This window comes from Cygnus atratus, chromosome 2 (assembly GCF_013377495.2).
Source record: "Cygnus atratus isolate AKBS03 ecotype Queensland, Australia chromosome 2, CAtr_DNAZoo_HiC_assembly, whole genome shotgun sequence".
Classification (NCBI taxonomy): domain Eukaryota; kingdom Metazoa; phylum Chordata; class Aves; order Anseriformes; family Anatidae; genus Cygnus; species Cygnus atratus.
The window spans coordinates 112,404,828-112,423,223 of NC_066363.1; the positions used below are offsets into that span (position 1 = coordinate 112,404,828).

The window sequence follows — 18,396 nt, forward strand, 5'->3', positions numbered from 1 at the left end:
GTATCTGGCTTCTGTGACAAAGCATCTATGCAATTTTACACTAAGTGCCCTATAAAGAAAAAGCAAAGGCACAGATTGAATAAATAATTGCAAATGTGTGTCCATGAAATAAAGAAAGCCTCACACAGAAGCAAGCTAACAAACACTTAAGAAAAATTATTCAGCTATCCACTTAACAAGATGATCCTCTTTCCCCTTCTCCAGAGTGTAACTATAAAATGATTTTAGCATGCCTTCCCGATATTAGAGATGCCCTCATCCTAAGCTGTTTATCTTCACATCCTCAGAGACAACCTTAAACAGAGAAGGGAAGAAACAGACATTCGAAAAAGGTATATGTTGGAAGAAAGGCTAAATTAAAGCTTAGTTGGAAACCCTATTTAAGTATCTGTCTAGGTGAATACCCAAACAAACCTATTTACCTTTCACATATCTTCATAAGCACTCTCTTCTTATTCTATCTAATTACAAAATATGTATGTTTAAGGAGTGACTTTTTCTCCCCTGTGGCTCTGCAGTGAAGTCATTATGCTCACATTGTGACTTAGTAATCCTTCTCCTTGGAAAAGATCATTATAATAACAATAATATGATTACACTAGAGGGTCAAAGAGACTGATCTGTGAGAAGCAATGCTATTCTCCATGGGAGCTGATGGATCTTTGATGGATAGAGGACTCCTCAACCAGAGCATCTCTGCCCTACTTAGGGAGTTGTATATATTGCTCTTTCTTACAAATGCAGACCATGACCAACATGTATGATGAAACTAACATCTTCTCTAGATCTTTTTCTATGCTTCTTACACAAGACCTCTGGACTGTATTAAGCTACTCTTCTTAGAAAAGCTGTCATTATCAGGTTCATTTTATCAAGATTTGAACACAAATTAGAGACTACAGCAATCAGTACAATTTTAGCTTAAGTTTTGCATAGTTGTTTACTGTGTTTATTATTGTGGGGCTTATCCTTGTGACCACTGTGAGGTGAATTTTCGAAGATCCTTTGTCCACAGATTCCTTCCCTGGAAGGACCAATACCCTGAAGAGCTTTTGTATGAAAAGTTCCTCCATACAGAAAAATGAAGGAGTCCTGAACAAAAGGAATCCTGTGAATGCAATTTTAAGTTGGAAGCCAATTCATACGAAATAGGCAGTTTGACTTTATGAGTGGAAATTCTGGAAAACAGCCTCTCTATAAAGAGGCGTGCTTTTCCAGGGCTCCCTTCTTTCTGATCTGATTGCTGGAGGGAGTAGTTACTCCAAAGCCAGTACCAGTAGGCACGATGTGGAATTTTACCATCTTGTTTCACTGCTTTGTTTTTGACTTCTCAAGCACTTTTCTTTTTATTGCAAAATAGGACGGTATAAAAACCGACAAAATTTATACCTAGAACAATAATCTGGAGGCCATTTCTCTACAAATCCCTTACCATTCAAGGCATCTTCAATAATAAAGAACACAGAGGATTAGCGGCAACTGTATGACTTGCTGCAAAGAAGTGATCTAATCTTTTTCACTTTTTATTTTTAAATATTTACCCACGTCCAAAATTCACGCTTTAAGATGTATTTTATTATCTAATTATTTAGCCGTGACGATTTCACATCACCTTTTTATGGAAGGATTTGCATTCGCTCAGCCACAGGCCAATACCTTTCCCCAATAAGCCTTCTAAAGCCAGCTGTACTGCACGGTTTCAAACAGACTAAATTTAGCCAGTTCTGTTCATCAGAGGAATGCTGTGTGTCAGCTACATCAAAGCCCAAGGGCAGCCTGATAAACACTGAATACAGGTCACGTAGCTCTGTAGCTAACAAACTCTAAGAGAGCTCGTACTCGGGGGCATTCAAAGCAGTTTTGTCATCAACAATCTAGTATCCCCTGAGCCCCCATGTCGTTCCCGTTGCTAAGCGACGCTGGTGTTAATGTCTTGGAGGAGAAAAACTTACCAGGCATCTGGCCGTTCATCTGGTTCTGCATGTGTGGTGCAGGAGGGCCCCCACCTACCAGCCCGTCTGAAGACATGTTGTGAGAGCGCGGCGGCGGGGGAGGGCCGCTCTGACTCATCCCTCCTGGACCCATAGGCATATTCTGTGTGGGTGGCTGAAAGGAGACAGTTTAGTCAAACACGGGAAGCAGTTAGTCTGACAAATATATTATACGTACATACGGCACGGCGCTTGGTTGCCTATATTGTTAGGCAGCGGACGAAAAGGAGGCATGGGAAAGCGGTTCTGGCTTTTTTCCGACACGCTTAACTCGGTATTAATTTTCGCCAAACATTTAATATTTCTATCAATTTTACATGAGGTATTACAGGCAGACAGCGCTACAGCACCTTCGAGCATTGCTTCAGAATTAAAAAAACACAGATCAATGCCTCATTAAAAAATTATACCTGAACAGTTCAAGATCGCCAGAATTACTCCCTCCCACACAAAAGCTTTCCTTCAAGGCAACGTTTGTTCAACAGAAAAATAACTCCTCTGTCACAATCCTCTCCTATCACTGATTTGTTGCTGTTAACAGACCTTGCACCAGGACAAAACAGGTACAACAAGAGATGAAAGCCTCTAAACACTCGTAGACCAGCAGAAATTTGCACCTGGGTGTGGTAAAATGTTTGAGATCTCTCCTCTCTCCCCTGAAGCACCGAAGGCCTAGTTCATAATTTTGTGCCAAACACCCCCTACAGACTGGAAGCACATTAGTGCTGGCCTCCAAAGGTCCAGAGACAGCTGCCTAGAAAGGATGTTTTTGGCAAATTTCCTAATGAAATTGTGAGGAAAATAACTGAATAACCTTGAGAGTTCAAAGAGGGAGAGCAAGAAAAACAACAAATACAAGGGGGAATTTGCTATTAGGTTCTACGCTCGGCAATGGAAGGAGGCAAAGGAACGGCCAGTAGCCAGCTTCATTTTCCTATTAAAAACTCCTGCGAGAGCACGGTAGTCTCCTCACGAATCTTAGCCAAACGCTTTCAGGGGAATAAAAATAATCTCTGTAAAAGAGAAAGCATGGGTTTCTGGCTTTTGAGGACCCTGCCTACAAAGCCGTAACTATTCATGCAAAAGCCCTTCCTATGAGACAGGGGTGGGTGTATTTTTCAGAAATTCTCTTAATAGAAAGAACAGAGGGGGTGAACTACATTCTTGTCTAGAGGAGCTCCCCTTACCACTACCCCTCCTCATTACAAGGCTTTTAACAGCAACGTGTAACACAGGTGCAGCAGGAGTACTAAGCAGGAGGGGCAGGCGCTGAGCTCTGCTCTCTGGGAACAGCGACAGGACCCAAGGGAACGGCATGGAGCTGGGACAGGGGAGGGTCAGGCTGGGTGTTAGGGAAAGGTTTTACACCCAGAGGGTGGTCGGGCACTGGGACAGGCTCCCCAGGGAAGCAGTCATGGCACTGAGCCTGCTGGAGCTCAAGAAGTGTTTGGACAATGCTCAGACACATGGTCTAATTTTTGGGTGGTCCTGTGTGGAGCCAGGAGTTGGACTTGATGGTCCTTGGGGTCCCTCCCAACTCAGGATATTTGATGGTTCTAAAACACATGTGCAATAGAGACATGTATTCACTTCTTGGGGAGAGGGGAGGAGGGAGCAGTACTGGTTTATTCTCTCTCAACATTCCTTCAGACACCTCAAGCAGGTATTATTTTCCCAGCACTAGTCTTAAAAATACCTCAAGAAATTAGTAAAAGGCTTTTTCTCAGAAGGAGGAAGGAAGGAGATGAAGAAAAATGGAAGTAGATGACTTCTCTTATTAAATTCCTTCCACTCCTCCACAATGAGGAGAACGACCTTTCATAAGCAAGCTTCTTCCTCAACCTATAATAGAAGCAGCAGAAAGTGAAGAAGGTAGAAGTGAAAGGCAGCTGTGAACAGTGTAAGTGAAATGCAGCTCCATTTTGCTTCATCTTCCTCCACTAGTGAGCAGCAGAAGGGATGAGTAAGGCCACATCAGCTAAGTTTTCCTTTCCTTCACCTTTAGAAGTCCACTATCATCCTACCTTTGCATCTAACAAATATGTAAAACCAACATACAGAGAAACAAATGAGAACAAAAACTTCTTAGATTTTATTTACAAAGTATTGTTTGGCATACCAATAAAACCAATACTTGGTGTTTCTGCATGAGGAGCTGGAGCTCAGGGAGTAACAACAGCCCAGTACTAGCAAACAGATCAAAGCCAAAAAAGCATCCAAGCTGAATGCTAGCATGTCCCGTTAGCACTTGTCAAAAATAAGATGAACTTCTTAAGATTCCAATTATAAATCGTAACTAAATCTAACGTTCATAAAACATGTTGATAATGAAAAATAAAGTACTGAAAAAAATTAGCTCATAGCTAGGTTGTAGTTATTCTGCAAGTGCTACTGCATAGACACATGCATGCCCTTACGCATAGAAAGATGGACTAAAAACCTCCAAAGGTTATTTGAGACAAAACAATATAATCCAACTCTGAAATCTATTCTAACTTGAGGTCAACTATTGTTAAAATACTAAGATGGATGCTGCAGGGATCAAAAAGTGTTCAAAGAACAAATGCTCAAGGACAAGGGGAAAAAACAAGCGACAACCATTAAGGATTTTTAAAATCCCAGTAGGTGCAAAAACCTGTAAAAGACTTCAAACCAACAGGGAACTGAGAGTAGCGAGACTAATAAAAGCACCCAAAAAGATACTACCAGATAATTTAGCAAAAGGAGTTTCTGGATATGGAAAGGGCCAAAAGACCTGTGCGAATCCATTTGAGAGCCTTGAGAATAATGTTAAGAAAAAGGTCCAAGCTGCTAATAAATGTAATCTTTCATTAATATAAACTATCCCATAAGAAAACTAGAAGGTAGCAAACACTGTACCCTTTTTTTAAGCAGCAGGATTGATTCCGGGAATCACAAGGCTCTCAGACTGTGAACCCTGTTCTCCAAGCTACAAGTCTGCAGCGCTTGATATAACAGTGAGGCACACAACACAAGAAATAAAATGCCGTGGTATATGTTTGGTTTGGGGAAAGCAATCACAAAAAGATACTATAAAAGCAGAAGGACTCCAAAGACAGGCAACCAGTGATTAAAGACTCTGAATGCCTTTTACGCAAAACAAGTCAAAAAGGACAATTTTTTTTAAACATAGAAAGGAAATGAACGTAAAAGGATATGACAGAAATACAATTTAATGTATGATCCACAGAAAAAGTAGATCATCCAATTTATGCTTTAACAACAAAGAAAACCCCAGGAGAACAGTCAATAAATTGAGGAATAACATTAAACATATAAGACACCATATAAATCACATAAACCTGAGGAATTCATCAACACAAGACATGAGAGCAAGGTTTAAATAGGATTTGGAAATAATTACACATACATATATGCAATAGAAACAGAGTTACATTATATAGAATATTTTTAAGCATGTTATAAGCCTTTATGTCAGGGTCATAAACCAATCATTACCCAATAGTAATTAAAAAGAAGTGTCTGCTGCAGATATAATTATTCCCCAGTGAAATTCCGCCAGAGCATTTTTCTACTGGCTACACCCAGAAGAAAACAAGGGAAAATATTTTAAAATGGCAATTTTCCTGTTTCTCTCATAGTTATTCCATGCTTCTAGAGGTAATAAACGTCTTTGAAATCACCTTTAATTAAAAAAGTATAAACTTGGGTCATTTAGCCTTTTTTTTGTTCTTTACAAAAGTTAAGGAAATTGATTGTCCAGGTAATATGCACTAGGCACAATGAAGACCTTTTAAAGTACAAAATGACCACATAATATTCAAAAGCCAAATATTTTTTTAAAAAGTTAAAAAGGAAGAAAGAAGACCCACACAGTTTGTGAAAGCAAGGTGACCCAACATGAATCCTATACACTCAGCCATCCGGATGAGATTACATCCACATGTAGGCGGGTTTACAGAACCAAAGGAAAGGCTACTTCCCTTTTTTTGCTGGCTAAGTGACAGAAAGGAATCGAAGTTAAAATCTCCACTAATTTTATTCCAGTTATTAAGTAGAAAATTTGAAATATTTTACTATTATAAAAAGCACATTAAAGAATTAGAAGTAAGGTAGCGTTAGACATGGCTTCACTTGCTAAACACTACTTTTTGGCTCACTTCCCCAAACACACAGATTACAATTTATTGCTGCTACAAGCATTTAAAATTTATCAGAGCTTGAAAAAAAATAAACTATTTTGCCTAATTCTGGTAAGCCAAACTAGATAAAGAATGAAATTTGCCTGCAATTATAAATTAATAAAAAAACTGAGACAAGAAAAATAAACATTAGATTTTAACTGACAATTTTCAGCAAAATCCTACAAATCCCAAAAGTTATTTGAAATCATAAACTTGTAAGAATAAGCTATAAAGTAGATCAAATGCAAGACAGCAAACAATAAAAATCTGTTATTGGGGAACTGTACATCTGGAACTTTTATCTATCATCTCTTCCCTGCCCTCTGTCAAATTATCAGATTTTTCTTACCATCGATAGCAGGTTGAAAGATTTGTTTATGGAAAATTTATGGTTATAGAAACTGAGGCGGAATACCAACTCAGTACTCAACATTCTTAAAGCAGTAAAAATGTAAAATACAAGAAATATTGTTCAGCACACTAAAACAAAGTACCGCTAATCAATACATATAACAAAAGATACTTAAAGTAGACTACCACAAATACAATTTTCTTGAAATTGTCTTAGCATAACAATTAAAAACTACATGCAGTACAAGCATAAAAGTCTTCTAATCTTTCTAAGAGAAGCCCTATCTCAGAATTTATTCGGTCATTTTTATTTTCAGTTCTCAAATACCTTGTTCTACAAAGCAAAATATCCCATCCCAGGAGGTATCTTGCCCTGCGAATATCACATTGCTAATATCACAGCACCTGTCCCAGTCTCAGAGAACAGTACCCTGTTGATAGATGGTGATGGCACCTGCAGAGCACTTACTGAGGTGTCAGAGTGGGAAATAAGATCATAAAGGGATACATTTCTGAGATTTGAAAGCACCAAGATATACGTAATTGGGTTGTGACTCTTCTTTACCAGGTGCGGGGTACCTTGTACTGAGAGCATCTTAAATGAAAAAAAATGAACCACCTATATAAATTCTCAGTAATACTCAGGGAGAAGGGATTTCTGTGTGAAAAACATTTTCAATGGTGTCTACCAATTAATGTACCTATGTTAATTACAAATGTAATTTATGCTATCATTATCGAAGTATCAGTTGTGACACCGGCTGTAAAGAATTCTGATTTTACAGTGACAACCAGTTCCTAGGTCTTGATTTACATCACTACCTTCAATAATCAGAAAAAAATCTTGACTTGATATCTGAACAAAATGTTACAGTATTTTGTGACACAGTAATTAAGCATTTTACTCAAAGAGGAAATTGGAATCTTTAGTTGTTTCAAGCTGTACAAATGACTTCACAAAAGTATCTCACTATACAAATATTCCTTAACACCATTTTAAGAAACAGAAAAATTTAACCCTAAATTACTTAATGTCTCCATAGCAATAGCTCTTCTCTTACTTAAAGTAATCACACAGAACTCTTAACTCTCAATACAACTAGGAATTATTTAAATCAAGTTAAATGATCTGGTACACATTCAGATTTCGTTGTGAGAGACTAGGAATAAGTTAACTGTGGGCATTAGGTCAGGGAACCCTCAGCTATAGGAACTAGACAAATTAAAGATCCTCTATAGCTCCATAAAACACAGTTTATATCAGCCTTCAAAAAAAAGCAGGAGCTTTCTATTCCACAGCCATTTATATCCTGCCTCTTTGGCTTTTAAGATGCTTTCATATCTGGTCCAATATTTACAGGTTTTGCTTGCATTCAATAACCTCGTAGAAGAATTCCACCTCTATTCCAGCCAGAAGGCCTTAAGCAAACTCAATTAAGGCACAAAGAATCCTGCAGAAGCTGAGGTACATTTCATTGGGGAAACAGCAAAATGGTACAGTCAAAAGGACTGGTATCTGTACAAATGGCATTGATGCCACCACAGCGCCTGGTACTGCTCTCGGCAAACTGTCTAAGGCTGAAACAGACACGTACTGTACAGACACTGTACTGGAGAGAGGCAAATCACATCTTCAAGTACAGAAGAATTACATTTTGGAGCATAATCCTTAATCAAATTGGCTGTTTGCTTTTAGTGATTTCTAAAACAGCTTCAGAAGTTAGCAGGCAACGTAAATAGTTCCTTGCGTACAGTGCACTAGCTCCCCATGTGGACACACTTGCTTAGCAACAGAGGCAAAGTAGCTTAACAGAAGTTGGAGTTATCCTCCTGTTTCACGTGCAGTACACTAGCGGTCTATGAATTCACCCCTTACATGGTAACATCTCAAAATCCCACATTCTGGTAAGAATTTCTTTTAGTCGAAGTGCTGGCTTAGGCAGCTCCCTGCAGCTGCTCACCGTTTCCCTTTCAGTCTTACCAACAGAGCCATTTAAACAGCCCTGCAGTTAATCTGAACTAACCCAGAATGAGAATATCCACCTTTGCCCCTAATTAACCTGGACTGATTCTCCAGATTGGTTCGTCGTACAGCAATAGTAAAACATCAAACAGCAGAACTGCAGCTGATGAGAGAACAGCACTGGTTATGTCAGCTTAACCAGGGGAAGGCAATGGGAAAATCTGTCAAACAGCCAAACTTCTTTCCGACATTTAAAAGCCTCTCTGGAGCAAAACAATCAACCTGGAAAAGCAATTTTTATTACAAGATTACAACACACATGGGTAACCTGAGGGTCCGCAATCTGAAAATTCTTTTTAAAATGCATCATATCTAATTCACTTTCGCTAAAGCAGGATGACTCTACTAGCCCCAAAAGATACAAAGCAATGTAAGTACTGGTGTTGTGACAAAGACTCAGCGAAAAACTAGGTAAGTAGCAACTCACGAACCCTATATTAAAAGGAAATTAGTTGTTTTGCCCTTAAGTTTTCTAAAAAACTTGTATTATTGACAGTTTTACAAGATCTCCTTCTAGTAAAGGGAAGTTTCTCCATTTCATGGTGACAGATGCCTTTTTCCATGCTCTGCTTAAAATAAGTAAATAAACAAACAAAATCTGACTAGTTATTTGTAAAACTAGTTCATTTGGTTAATATGCCATAACCACGTTTTTACATAAGATGAATGTGTAGGCAATCAGTGTTCATCCAGAGGTCAATTCAAATAGCACCCGAAGCCTCAAGCAAAGGAAACAGATACAGCAGATCACGTGCTGCCCATAGAGCAAAGAATTAATTGATACAGACACACTATACCTCTCTGTAAGGACTTACACAGCTCCACCATGATGCACTGCTTTTAGGACTGGTCACTAGTCATACCTAAGAACTGACAGAAATAATTACATCTCATCTCTAACAGAACCGTACAACTTCAGGAAAAATCTTCTTTACCATTTCATTAGAAGTGTTTAGACTCTGAGATCACTCAAACACAGTGTTAATGTTAAATTATTAGAACTGTGGTACTACAAAATGAACATAATGTCCCATGTTTCTCAGGCTCTTTGTTGCTAAGGAAGAGCTGTGTACTAGAGACAGTGTTACTGATGGAGCCTTACCCCTTATGACTCTGATGCACAAAACATAGCAAACAAAAAAAGAGTGAAAAAAGAATTGAAGGAAGATCTAACGTAAGAAATAATATTCTTTGGAGAGACTGCAGACAAATAGGTTACCTTTTATCAATTAAGGATTTGCATTAGCTTCATAAGTTCGAGTAACAGTACAGGAACACAAAGCGTAATTTCTTTTACCTATCCCAGAGCTGCTCCACTTGCCCCTCATTCAAAGAACAGCTGGAAAATTGCTCTTCTGTTGAAGTTACTCTAACATGAAGCTCCACATTAAAATGAAGTATCCAAATTTCTTGTTTTAAAGAGCACAATTGCTGACAGTGACAGAAATCCTCCTTGGAGTACACCTGCATAACATGGTGGATATGAATGCCAACACCATTCCTCCTTTTCTCAGGAACATTACCTTGTTTTGTGCTCCTGTCATCACCTCCTATTGAGTGTTTGCCTTTCAAAAAGTGTTCTAGAAATTATTAGTTTTTGAAAACTGTTTATCAAACCTTTAATCAGAGCAATTATTCTTCAAAATTCACATTCCACTCCTGACTAAGAGCTCGCTTGCCTTATGGCAGGAAACATTCAAACTTTCTTTTACGCCATTCTTTATCAGTTCAGTTTACGCTTGAACTTGAGTTTGGCATGGACTTGTGTCCTGAAAGGCTAATCCAGAACAGTATACCATACTGCTTTCTCCATCTGTTTTACAAATAACGTTATTAACACTTACCCTACTCTTCACTACATAAAGAATTAAGCCAGAGGTTCAAAGACTGATGCCAACTGTGATCATAAGGAAAGAAGATACCACTAACGGATTTTCCACTGTAGTATCACAGAGACCAGACTTTATCAAGCATTTAGTATGTAGTAGTATGCAATCAGACATGAACTTCATTAATTTAGGATTCCTCATTCTGGGTAAGAATAAGGTATTTGCAAATTTTATTTTACGTTATTGAAACTGAGTCATAGTTGGATTTGCTGGGTGTTGTCGTTTTTTTCCCAATTAGCATATTTTAAACAAATTTATATTCAGAATGAAGGACTAAAAAAAAGCAAAGCACATTCTTCAGTTCCTAAGACACAAAATTGTTTCTATAAGCTAATCATGTCACAAGTACATTAGAAGCACAGACTGAACAGTGCCCATTTGAAAAGTACTAAAGTACTTTTAAGATGATGTAATGATTTTTACCTCTTGATTCAGGTTCTTTGGAAGTAACCAATATTTCATTTTTTGTAGACATTTGGTTTTTATAAACACCCATCACCACTGTATATTATAAGTGTTTTGTAACTATAATGACATGGACTCTGTGACAAGATGCTAGACTGTGAGGAATATAGATGAAGGGATGACGCAAGTCCTGTAAAAAGTTGTACTTAAAGAAAATTCTCAAGAAAAGCCACTTCAATAACTTCTGTTTCATAATATTGGAAAGGGTATTAAAAAGAAAAATAATTTAATTAATGCATACATCTTTCTGAAACTCAATGAGTTTTCTTTCAAGTCACTTCACATACAGAATTTAGCTTGCTGGTGGAATAAATTGGCACTTTTTATAAGATCGTTAGTATGTTATAGAAGTGAATAATAATCATAACCCTTTATCTTCATCATTCTTGAAATACACACTGAAATCAAGTGCTCCACATACTGGCAGAAGGCAAGCAGCATTGCATGAGAAAGTCTGAAGAATAAGTTTTTCTGTGTTTAAGAAGAAAAAACCTTCCCTATCATGTAATTCCTGCAAGCTTCCATATTTGCCCATTATAAAAATGCCAAAAAGAACACATTCAAGTGCAGTACAAAAACTTCCCTCTGTTTCTTCCAGTAACCTGACGGCCATGAGTTGTTTTCTTATAAATACTTGGTAAAAAGAAGCTGCATGGGGAAGATAGAAGGCCTGAGGAAATCAGGTTGTTTTCATTCAATAGTTGGCAATAAGTTTTTACCATCAGTAAAGCTTTCTCTCAGGAAAGCTTAAGAATTAAAAGTTGGGGAAGACAAGATGCCTACTTTGCAGTTTGAGATCCCACATAGTTAGGAACACACACATGTTATGTGTGCATACTGCTTCTACGCACACTACTTTTTTGGGGGTTGGTCTTGGAAGTCCCAGTAACCACCTTTAACTGCATCTTCGTTCTCTACAGTTGAAGGAGACTGGTATTTTGCTGTTGCCTCCCTTAAAACCAGACAAATGCAAATCAAACACGTGTGTTGAGTTCCTCAATTATACAAACCCTTTTCGGGAAGCTGACCCTATATGGTGACAGTAAATAGACTTTCCACTGCTGTCCAAGAAAACGTCATAACTCATTAAGAGGCACCGAAAGTTGCATCAACTGCAGGCTTAGCCACTGCTCCCGTCCTGTTCGGAAGACGGGCCAAAATAGCCCCACCCTTAGCAACGGTGCTGTTCACACTGCTGAGACTGGTCAGGAGATGAACTTCACATTGCCTTTGTCTTCTGATGTCAAGGCCTCTTACCACGAGCCTAAATATAATATTCAACATTTACAGTGCATAAAAAGACAACAAGAACTTTGTTGTGACATTGGAGCTGCGAGTCTTTCTAGATCTGTTCACCCACAGCCTGCAACACCTACTTCAGTTTCACCTCTTCCTCACCTCCAAGCCCTTCATCAAAGCATTTCTCTGCACAACACAGTTGGTTCACTACACTTTTGATTAGTTTAAGACTTGTCTTGTTTCCCACAGGCAATATCAAACTCACTTTGGAAAGGATGTGCAGTCGCCTGATTACAATAGTGCATTCTGACACACGTGGACCAGGGGCACAGAAGCTGCCTTTTTAAAATTTTTAAGATCCAACTTGAGTCCAACACAAAAGACAGGAAGGAAGCAACATCTACCTTGAATAACAGACAAAGTGTGAAAAAGAGTATAGTACAAACATTTTCCCCCAAAAATATGAACTGTTAAGTCTAAGGACTACTGTGAGAGGATAAAATTAAGTTATAAGCCAAAATGACTCGGACCCACTTATTAAAAATCTCCATGAACCTGACCATTTATGTATTTTGCTCAGTGAAAATGCTATCTTAACGGCAGCATCCTGTTTTCAATTTAGTTTTGTCACAGAAGATATTTTACAGAAAGCAATATTTAAGTTCTGAAAATTCCTGAGAGTGTTATTTATTTGATTAAAATGAAAACAAGATAAAATTTAAACAAGAAGTATATTTTACTGGAGAACAATCTTCCAGGTATGAATAGACTGGATACTGTCAACTTTAGAAGTTATCCAGACTCCAGCCCTCTCGTTACTACCATTGCAGTAGCTTCCCACATAAAGTTTATGTATTCTACTATTAAAAAAAATAGGTGTTTCCACACCCAGTATCTTGCTCCACATTTCACTGTTGCCAGCCACAACCCTTGAATTTAGTACAACTGTTCAACTGCTGGCACAGCAGCATGTGACAAGTGACTTCAAAGTCAGCTTAATCTTCCTCAGGTCTGAAGTGGATAACGAATGAAGCAAGTCTGAAGCAGTTTCCTATATTGAGAAAAGCAGTAGCTTGCGTGATCCCAAATTTCTCTGGCTAAAATTCATTGGGAAGATAGCAACTGTAAAGAATGATTTTCCAAATACCTCAGCTAGAAGTCACACTCATCTGATTAAGTTACCACATCTCAGGCAGATTTTCAAAGATTTGACTTGGTAGGTCAGTGCATTTACACTTCAGTGAGACTGAACATCTAAATTTCATTTTGCATTTTATCTTAGAAGGAAAACTAGGGAGCTGCATTTGTATCCCCCACCCAGTAATCCGAAGAAGAAAAAAACTATTTTGTCACTAGTATAGAATATACCTCACATTCAAGATCAGAAACGTATTTCAGTCCTGATCTGCAAGAGTCTTTCCCAGCCCTATCTTCATTTTTTTCTTAAGAGAATGTCACCACATTCAACTGTAAGAACAGGGCTCTGCACCAGGGACTACAATAAGGTCAAATTCATTTCCAGTTGTCATCAGAACCAGGATATGAATTAAGCCTCCGAAAAACATATTAGCTGAGTAATGCACAACCCTCTTAAAGGTTTCTTTCCCTTCCTCCACAGCTACAAGCTTGGATTTATAAAAAGAGAAGCCTCTGCAGGCACAACAGGTTGGACGTAATGAAGCACTGGTTTCTATAGTCCTCTAGGTACCAACTTGAAAAGATGCTTCGCTAGTAGCAATGATTGGAGAACACTCCTCCAGAGACCAAAGAAAAAGTAATTCAATTTCAGTTGGTGAGAACTAGTATCTAGGAATGGCTGTTTTATAGACGTTCTTTTTAGCTTCATATTACAGAAATGAATCAAGACTATATTAATTCAAGAAAAGTCTTATTACCAAAAAAACAAAGAACTTCCTCGTGTTACTCACAATGAACTCCCCAAGCTTTCTGATTAACACACACACAAAAAAGATAGCAAGCTATTTTCATGTTTGTTATCTTTCCTTACCATTCCATAAACAATGGAAAGGAGGGGAAAATTGGTGGTATGTTATGAAACACAAGTTCAGAAATACAGATTCAGAGAAACTGTAGATGAAACAAAAGGCAAATCCAGCAAACGTTTCGTTTGTAAAGCTATGCAGGTTCTCAAGGTAAGTCTGCGTGACCTTATTTCTTACATATTACCGCTATCTACCATAAAAAGGTCACTATCAGATAAAGGAGAGAAACAAAGAATTTAAGAAAAAGAATTTAAGAGACTTCCCTAGAATTCTGCAAACAGACGTTTACCCAACCACCTTGCTCCATGGAAGCTGAAGAATGCATGATATTTCAGCAAAAAACAAGAGTGAAAAATCCCCCAAACTCCCAACCTTTCCCTAAAGTAGCAGGGGGGAAAAACAGTACTGTTATGCGAGGTGACAAAGAGACACACGAGGAAAACTCCCAGGTGAGAAAGTGCAGTACACACAGGTTCTCTGGCTTGCCTTATTAGCTAGTCTTTACACGTTTAATCCCAGAACATCAGTCTTCAGCTAAACCAGTCAGATCGTGAGCTCGACCAAAGCAGTGAGAACATCAGACTCCAAACATGGCACGAAGAGACACTGCAGCTTATATTCACTGTACAGTAAACTGCAGGCTAAATGTTTGATCAGTACCTCAAATTCCTTTTCTTACCCACCCCAGTATCCCGAGTAAAACCTCTTCCCTCATTTTTACACCATTTTGTACTTACTGCTGGTAGTAGAGACTGCATGTTCTGGTTGGAGTCAGCTATAGTGGCTAGGTAAACCAAGTTCGTATGCAGCATCTGCTGGTACCTACCAAAAAAAAAAAAAAACAAAGCAAAAAAGGCATTAAGTCAGGAAGACAATGTTACTTCATTTACTTCAACTCTATGCATGTCGAGAAAGCTACTTATGAAAAGCAAAATTAAAGAGACTTACAAGGGTACCAGTATCAGGAATCTACACCCTTGCCCTGCACTTCCCTGTTGCCCCACCTTTCCCAGATTTTCTGCCAAATCTGTGCCTGTTCTCTACAGCTCCTGTCTTGCTAGTGCAAGTCTAAAACATGGCGATACTGTTCTCAACTGTTTCACTTCCTGCCTCAAACTAAGTCACCAGGAGACAGCTAGAGTATAAGCGTGGCTGTTTGGTGTAATCTCAATCAGAAACACTAGGGAAAGGGACCTTCTTTTTCTCTGTCCCCAGATGCAAGGTATCACGTTAATATGAATCACGACCAAGAACAGCACAAACATTTCATCAGGACCCTGAGCTTTGGAAGTTTGCTGTGGAATTTTTTTTTTTTTTTTTTTTTTGCTACCAAACCACATTCCGGAGTATCAGCATCTAGCCCACAGTCACAAGAATAGCTTTGAAAGCACGAACAGAGTACAAATACGCAGCTACACACTTGCATGCAGCTTAATATAGTAACTGTGCTACATCCTACTCGTATCAACAAAAGCATTCCCTTAAAGCCAAAATACCTACCACGCACAACCCCATCTTCCCCCCAGACTACCAGTTCTCTTAAGAAGGGCCTCAAGAGCCATACTGTGATACTCCGCCTGTCATCACATGATGGAATATTTATCCAAGTAATGGGAAAATAATTCCCTCCTTCCGCAGCTGTCTCCCTGATCACTCTACAGAAACCCCACTAGACGACAGATCTGCAGGGGATATTTCAGCAAGCCAGACTTTTAAGATAAGTCTTGTTTGTTCTTAGGCAAGAGTACCTCCTTCCCAAAGCTTAATTATGATACAGGAGATTATCTCAGTTATACAGCCCCTGTTTTCATAAGCATCATCATACTATCAACTTGCAGTAATCAGTTTGCAACATTTAATTGACAGAAGCGATAGCCATACAGCAAAAAAATAAAGTGCAGTATCTGCAGCAATACTCTTCTATTCCTCCCAGCACACTTTTCCTTCATCGTGAGCTAAACAAATCAACAACAGTGATCTAGATGCAAATTTATCCTGTCCACAGGATTTGGATTAATATCTTACTGAGAGCATTCAGATGTCTTTCCTTTGTTCTGATAGTCCATTATGCACTGAATAAGGTGGTTATTTTCATCCAACATCTGAAACGATAAAGAAGTGTGAATTAAGTTTAACATTCTTCATGGGAAACTGAAGATAAATTTGAACCTTGCTACTCTTCTCAGAGCTTTTTTTTTCATTAAGAAAAAAAGTTAGCATTCCAGAAAGCTCCACTTTAACCAATTACTTACACAACACACTGTTAACCTTCCCCCTTAGTTTTAGGGCTTACAGTTTAAGGGTTTTAAGTCACTGTTACATTTGTCAAGTTCCCCATTCAACTACCTGTACTTGATCTACAAGAAGTTCACAGGAAGTTTTCAGTTTCTTCATTTAACCTCTACCAAGGAATTTTCTTAAAAGTGTATGCCCCAAGTTGGGTTCCCCCCCCCCCCCAAAGCCCACAGCTGTCCACAAATTTAGTTATAAATGGCATTGAAATGGTTATTGATAGGAACTGAGCTTGCCACAGAACTTGTTTCATGGAAATGCACTGGAACATTAAGAATCTCTTGTACGGAATTCTTATAAAACACAGCTTAACTGGCACAATAGACACGTAAGACTACAGACGTATCCAGGAATATAAACATATGTGAATTACTTCTCTGGCCAAAAAAAAAAAAAGGTCCTAAAACCATGGAAATTGCAGATCTCCTGGTTTCCTACAAAAAGACAAGAGGCAGTAGAACCACGGCTAACCTGAGCTACCAGACAAGTTACCCATGCCTACTCAGCTAAAGGGGAAAAATTACTACAAAATGGAAAATTTTACATTGATTTTTTTTTCCTTTGCTTCATCTCAGTGGAAAGATCGTTCAGATCTCTTTCCCCTACCCAGCTAGTGAGTTTCACAAAACTAACAGGGTCTAATCATCTTCAAGATATTAGCCAGAAGGCTCATGACTCCATCACCTCCATTTCCCTTGGAATCCAACCTACACAAGTCCTATGAAAAAAAGAAGTAAGGCCTGACACTTTTTTTCCTTTCAACTAATCCATCCTTACTACGAAGGTCAGAAACCTTATGCAGTCCACTCAGGACTTACACCCAGGTAAGAATAAGCCAACCAGCCAAGACTTCATAAATTCAAACCAGAAATTCACCACACCAGACTGGAATAATCAGTGAGCAACTGTTCTTGCCTGAAATTGCTGGACCTGGAAACACCGGCTTTTAGCAGGAAAGGCAGACAGAACTGCAATATCCCGAGTTTCTGAACTCCAGAAGTTAGGCAGAAGTATACTTGTACACTCTTAAGAGGATCATGAACACAGTCCTACACCAACAGGCTTCACGTATCCCTTCACACGCGCCGGCACCGAGTTGTATAAGAAAAACAGTGACCATTTTCACTAGAAAAAAATGGCGGTAAAGGGCGTAACATCTCTTATACCACAGCCTGATACAGAGCGCGCTTGTGAGGAAGAGCTTGAACCGAGGCTCTGCTCAGAAGGCCTCCCGCCTCCCAGAGGAAGGAGGCAGGTGCAGGCAGACCTTCCAGCTGCCAGCTTGGGGGCGGCACTCCGCGCTGCTGCCAAGTAAGCCGGACCTCTGCGCGGGAGGGAAAAACAGAAAGAAGAGGGCCGGGAGGAAAGCGAAGACGGAGGGATACAGCTGTACCCCACAGGGGACTGCGAGGAGCGCTCCATCCAACTGCGACCGAGCCGTTCCCTCTGCACCGAGCCCTGCCAGGCGGAGGCCTCCCCCAGCAGGCGCTGCTCCCCACACCCCCCTTGCTGACACCCTCACGCCCCGCCAGCAGCCGTTACAGCCCCCTCACGAGGAGCCCGCCACTATAAACGAGGAGCTTCCCCCCCCCCCCCCCCCGCTCACCTTCTGGATGGCCGCCGGCGTGATCTCGCCCTTGCCCCGCTGCCGGGGGGCCGCGAAGGCCACCGACATGGCGGCGGCGCCGCTGGCAGGAGGGCCCCAGCCCGCCCCCGCCCCTCAGGGCGCCCCGCGCCTGCGGGACGGGCCATCCCCGGCCCGACGGGGGGGGGGGGGTGGAAGGAGAGGGGGCTGCCCGCACTTTGAGGCAGGGAGGAGGGGACGTGGAGCGGCCGCGGTCAGCTCAGAGAGCTTTAATAAAGCAGCGGGAGGTTTAGCCGGCGGTGTGCTGGTTGAACGCTACCGCTCCGAGTCACGCCGCCTGCCCGGATCCCCCTCCCCCGCCGCGCCGATGGTACGTTCCGTCCCAAGTCTCC

The 18,396-nt window shown here is 40.1% G+C and overlaps 1 protein-coding gene across 6 annotated transcripts in view; it reads right to left on the minus strand.

The window, feature by feature from the left end:
* The window catches only part of SS18 (SS18 subunit of BAF chromatin remodeling complex), a 38,620-nt gene extending 20,451 nt beyond the window's left edge, over positions 1 to 18,169 (minus strand). For 3 of the 6 annotated variants that reach the window (XM_035563994.2, XM_035563991.2, XM_035563990.2), the window contains exons 1-4: positions 18,026 to 18,151; positions 16,153 to 16,229; positions 14,865 to 14,949; positions 1,953 to 2,106 (exon numbers count right to left, since the gene is read on the minus strand). In XM_035563994.2, the coding sequence (XP_035419887.1) occupies positions 1,953 to 2,106; positions 14,865 to 14,949; positions 16,153 to 16,229; positions 18,026 to 18,094 (385 nt within the window). In that variant the 5' untranslated portion in view covers positions 18,095 to 18,151. Of the gene's footprint in view, positions 1 to 1,952; positions 2,107 to 14,864; positions 14,950 to 16,152; positions 16,230 to 18,025 lie in introns of all 6 variants that reach the window. The other 3 variants (XM_035563992.1, XM_035563998.1, XM_035563995.1) reach the window with 3 other exon arrangements.
* Between the last annotated feature and the right edge of the window lie 227 nt (positions 18,170 to 18,396).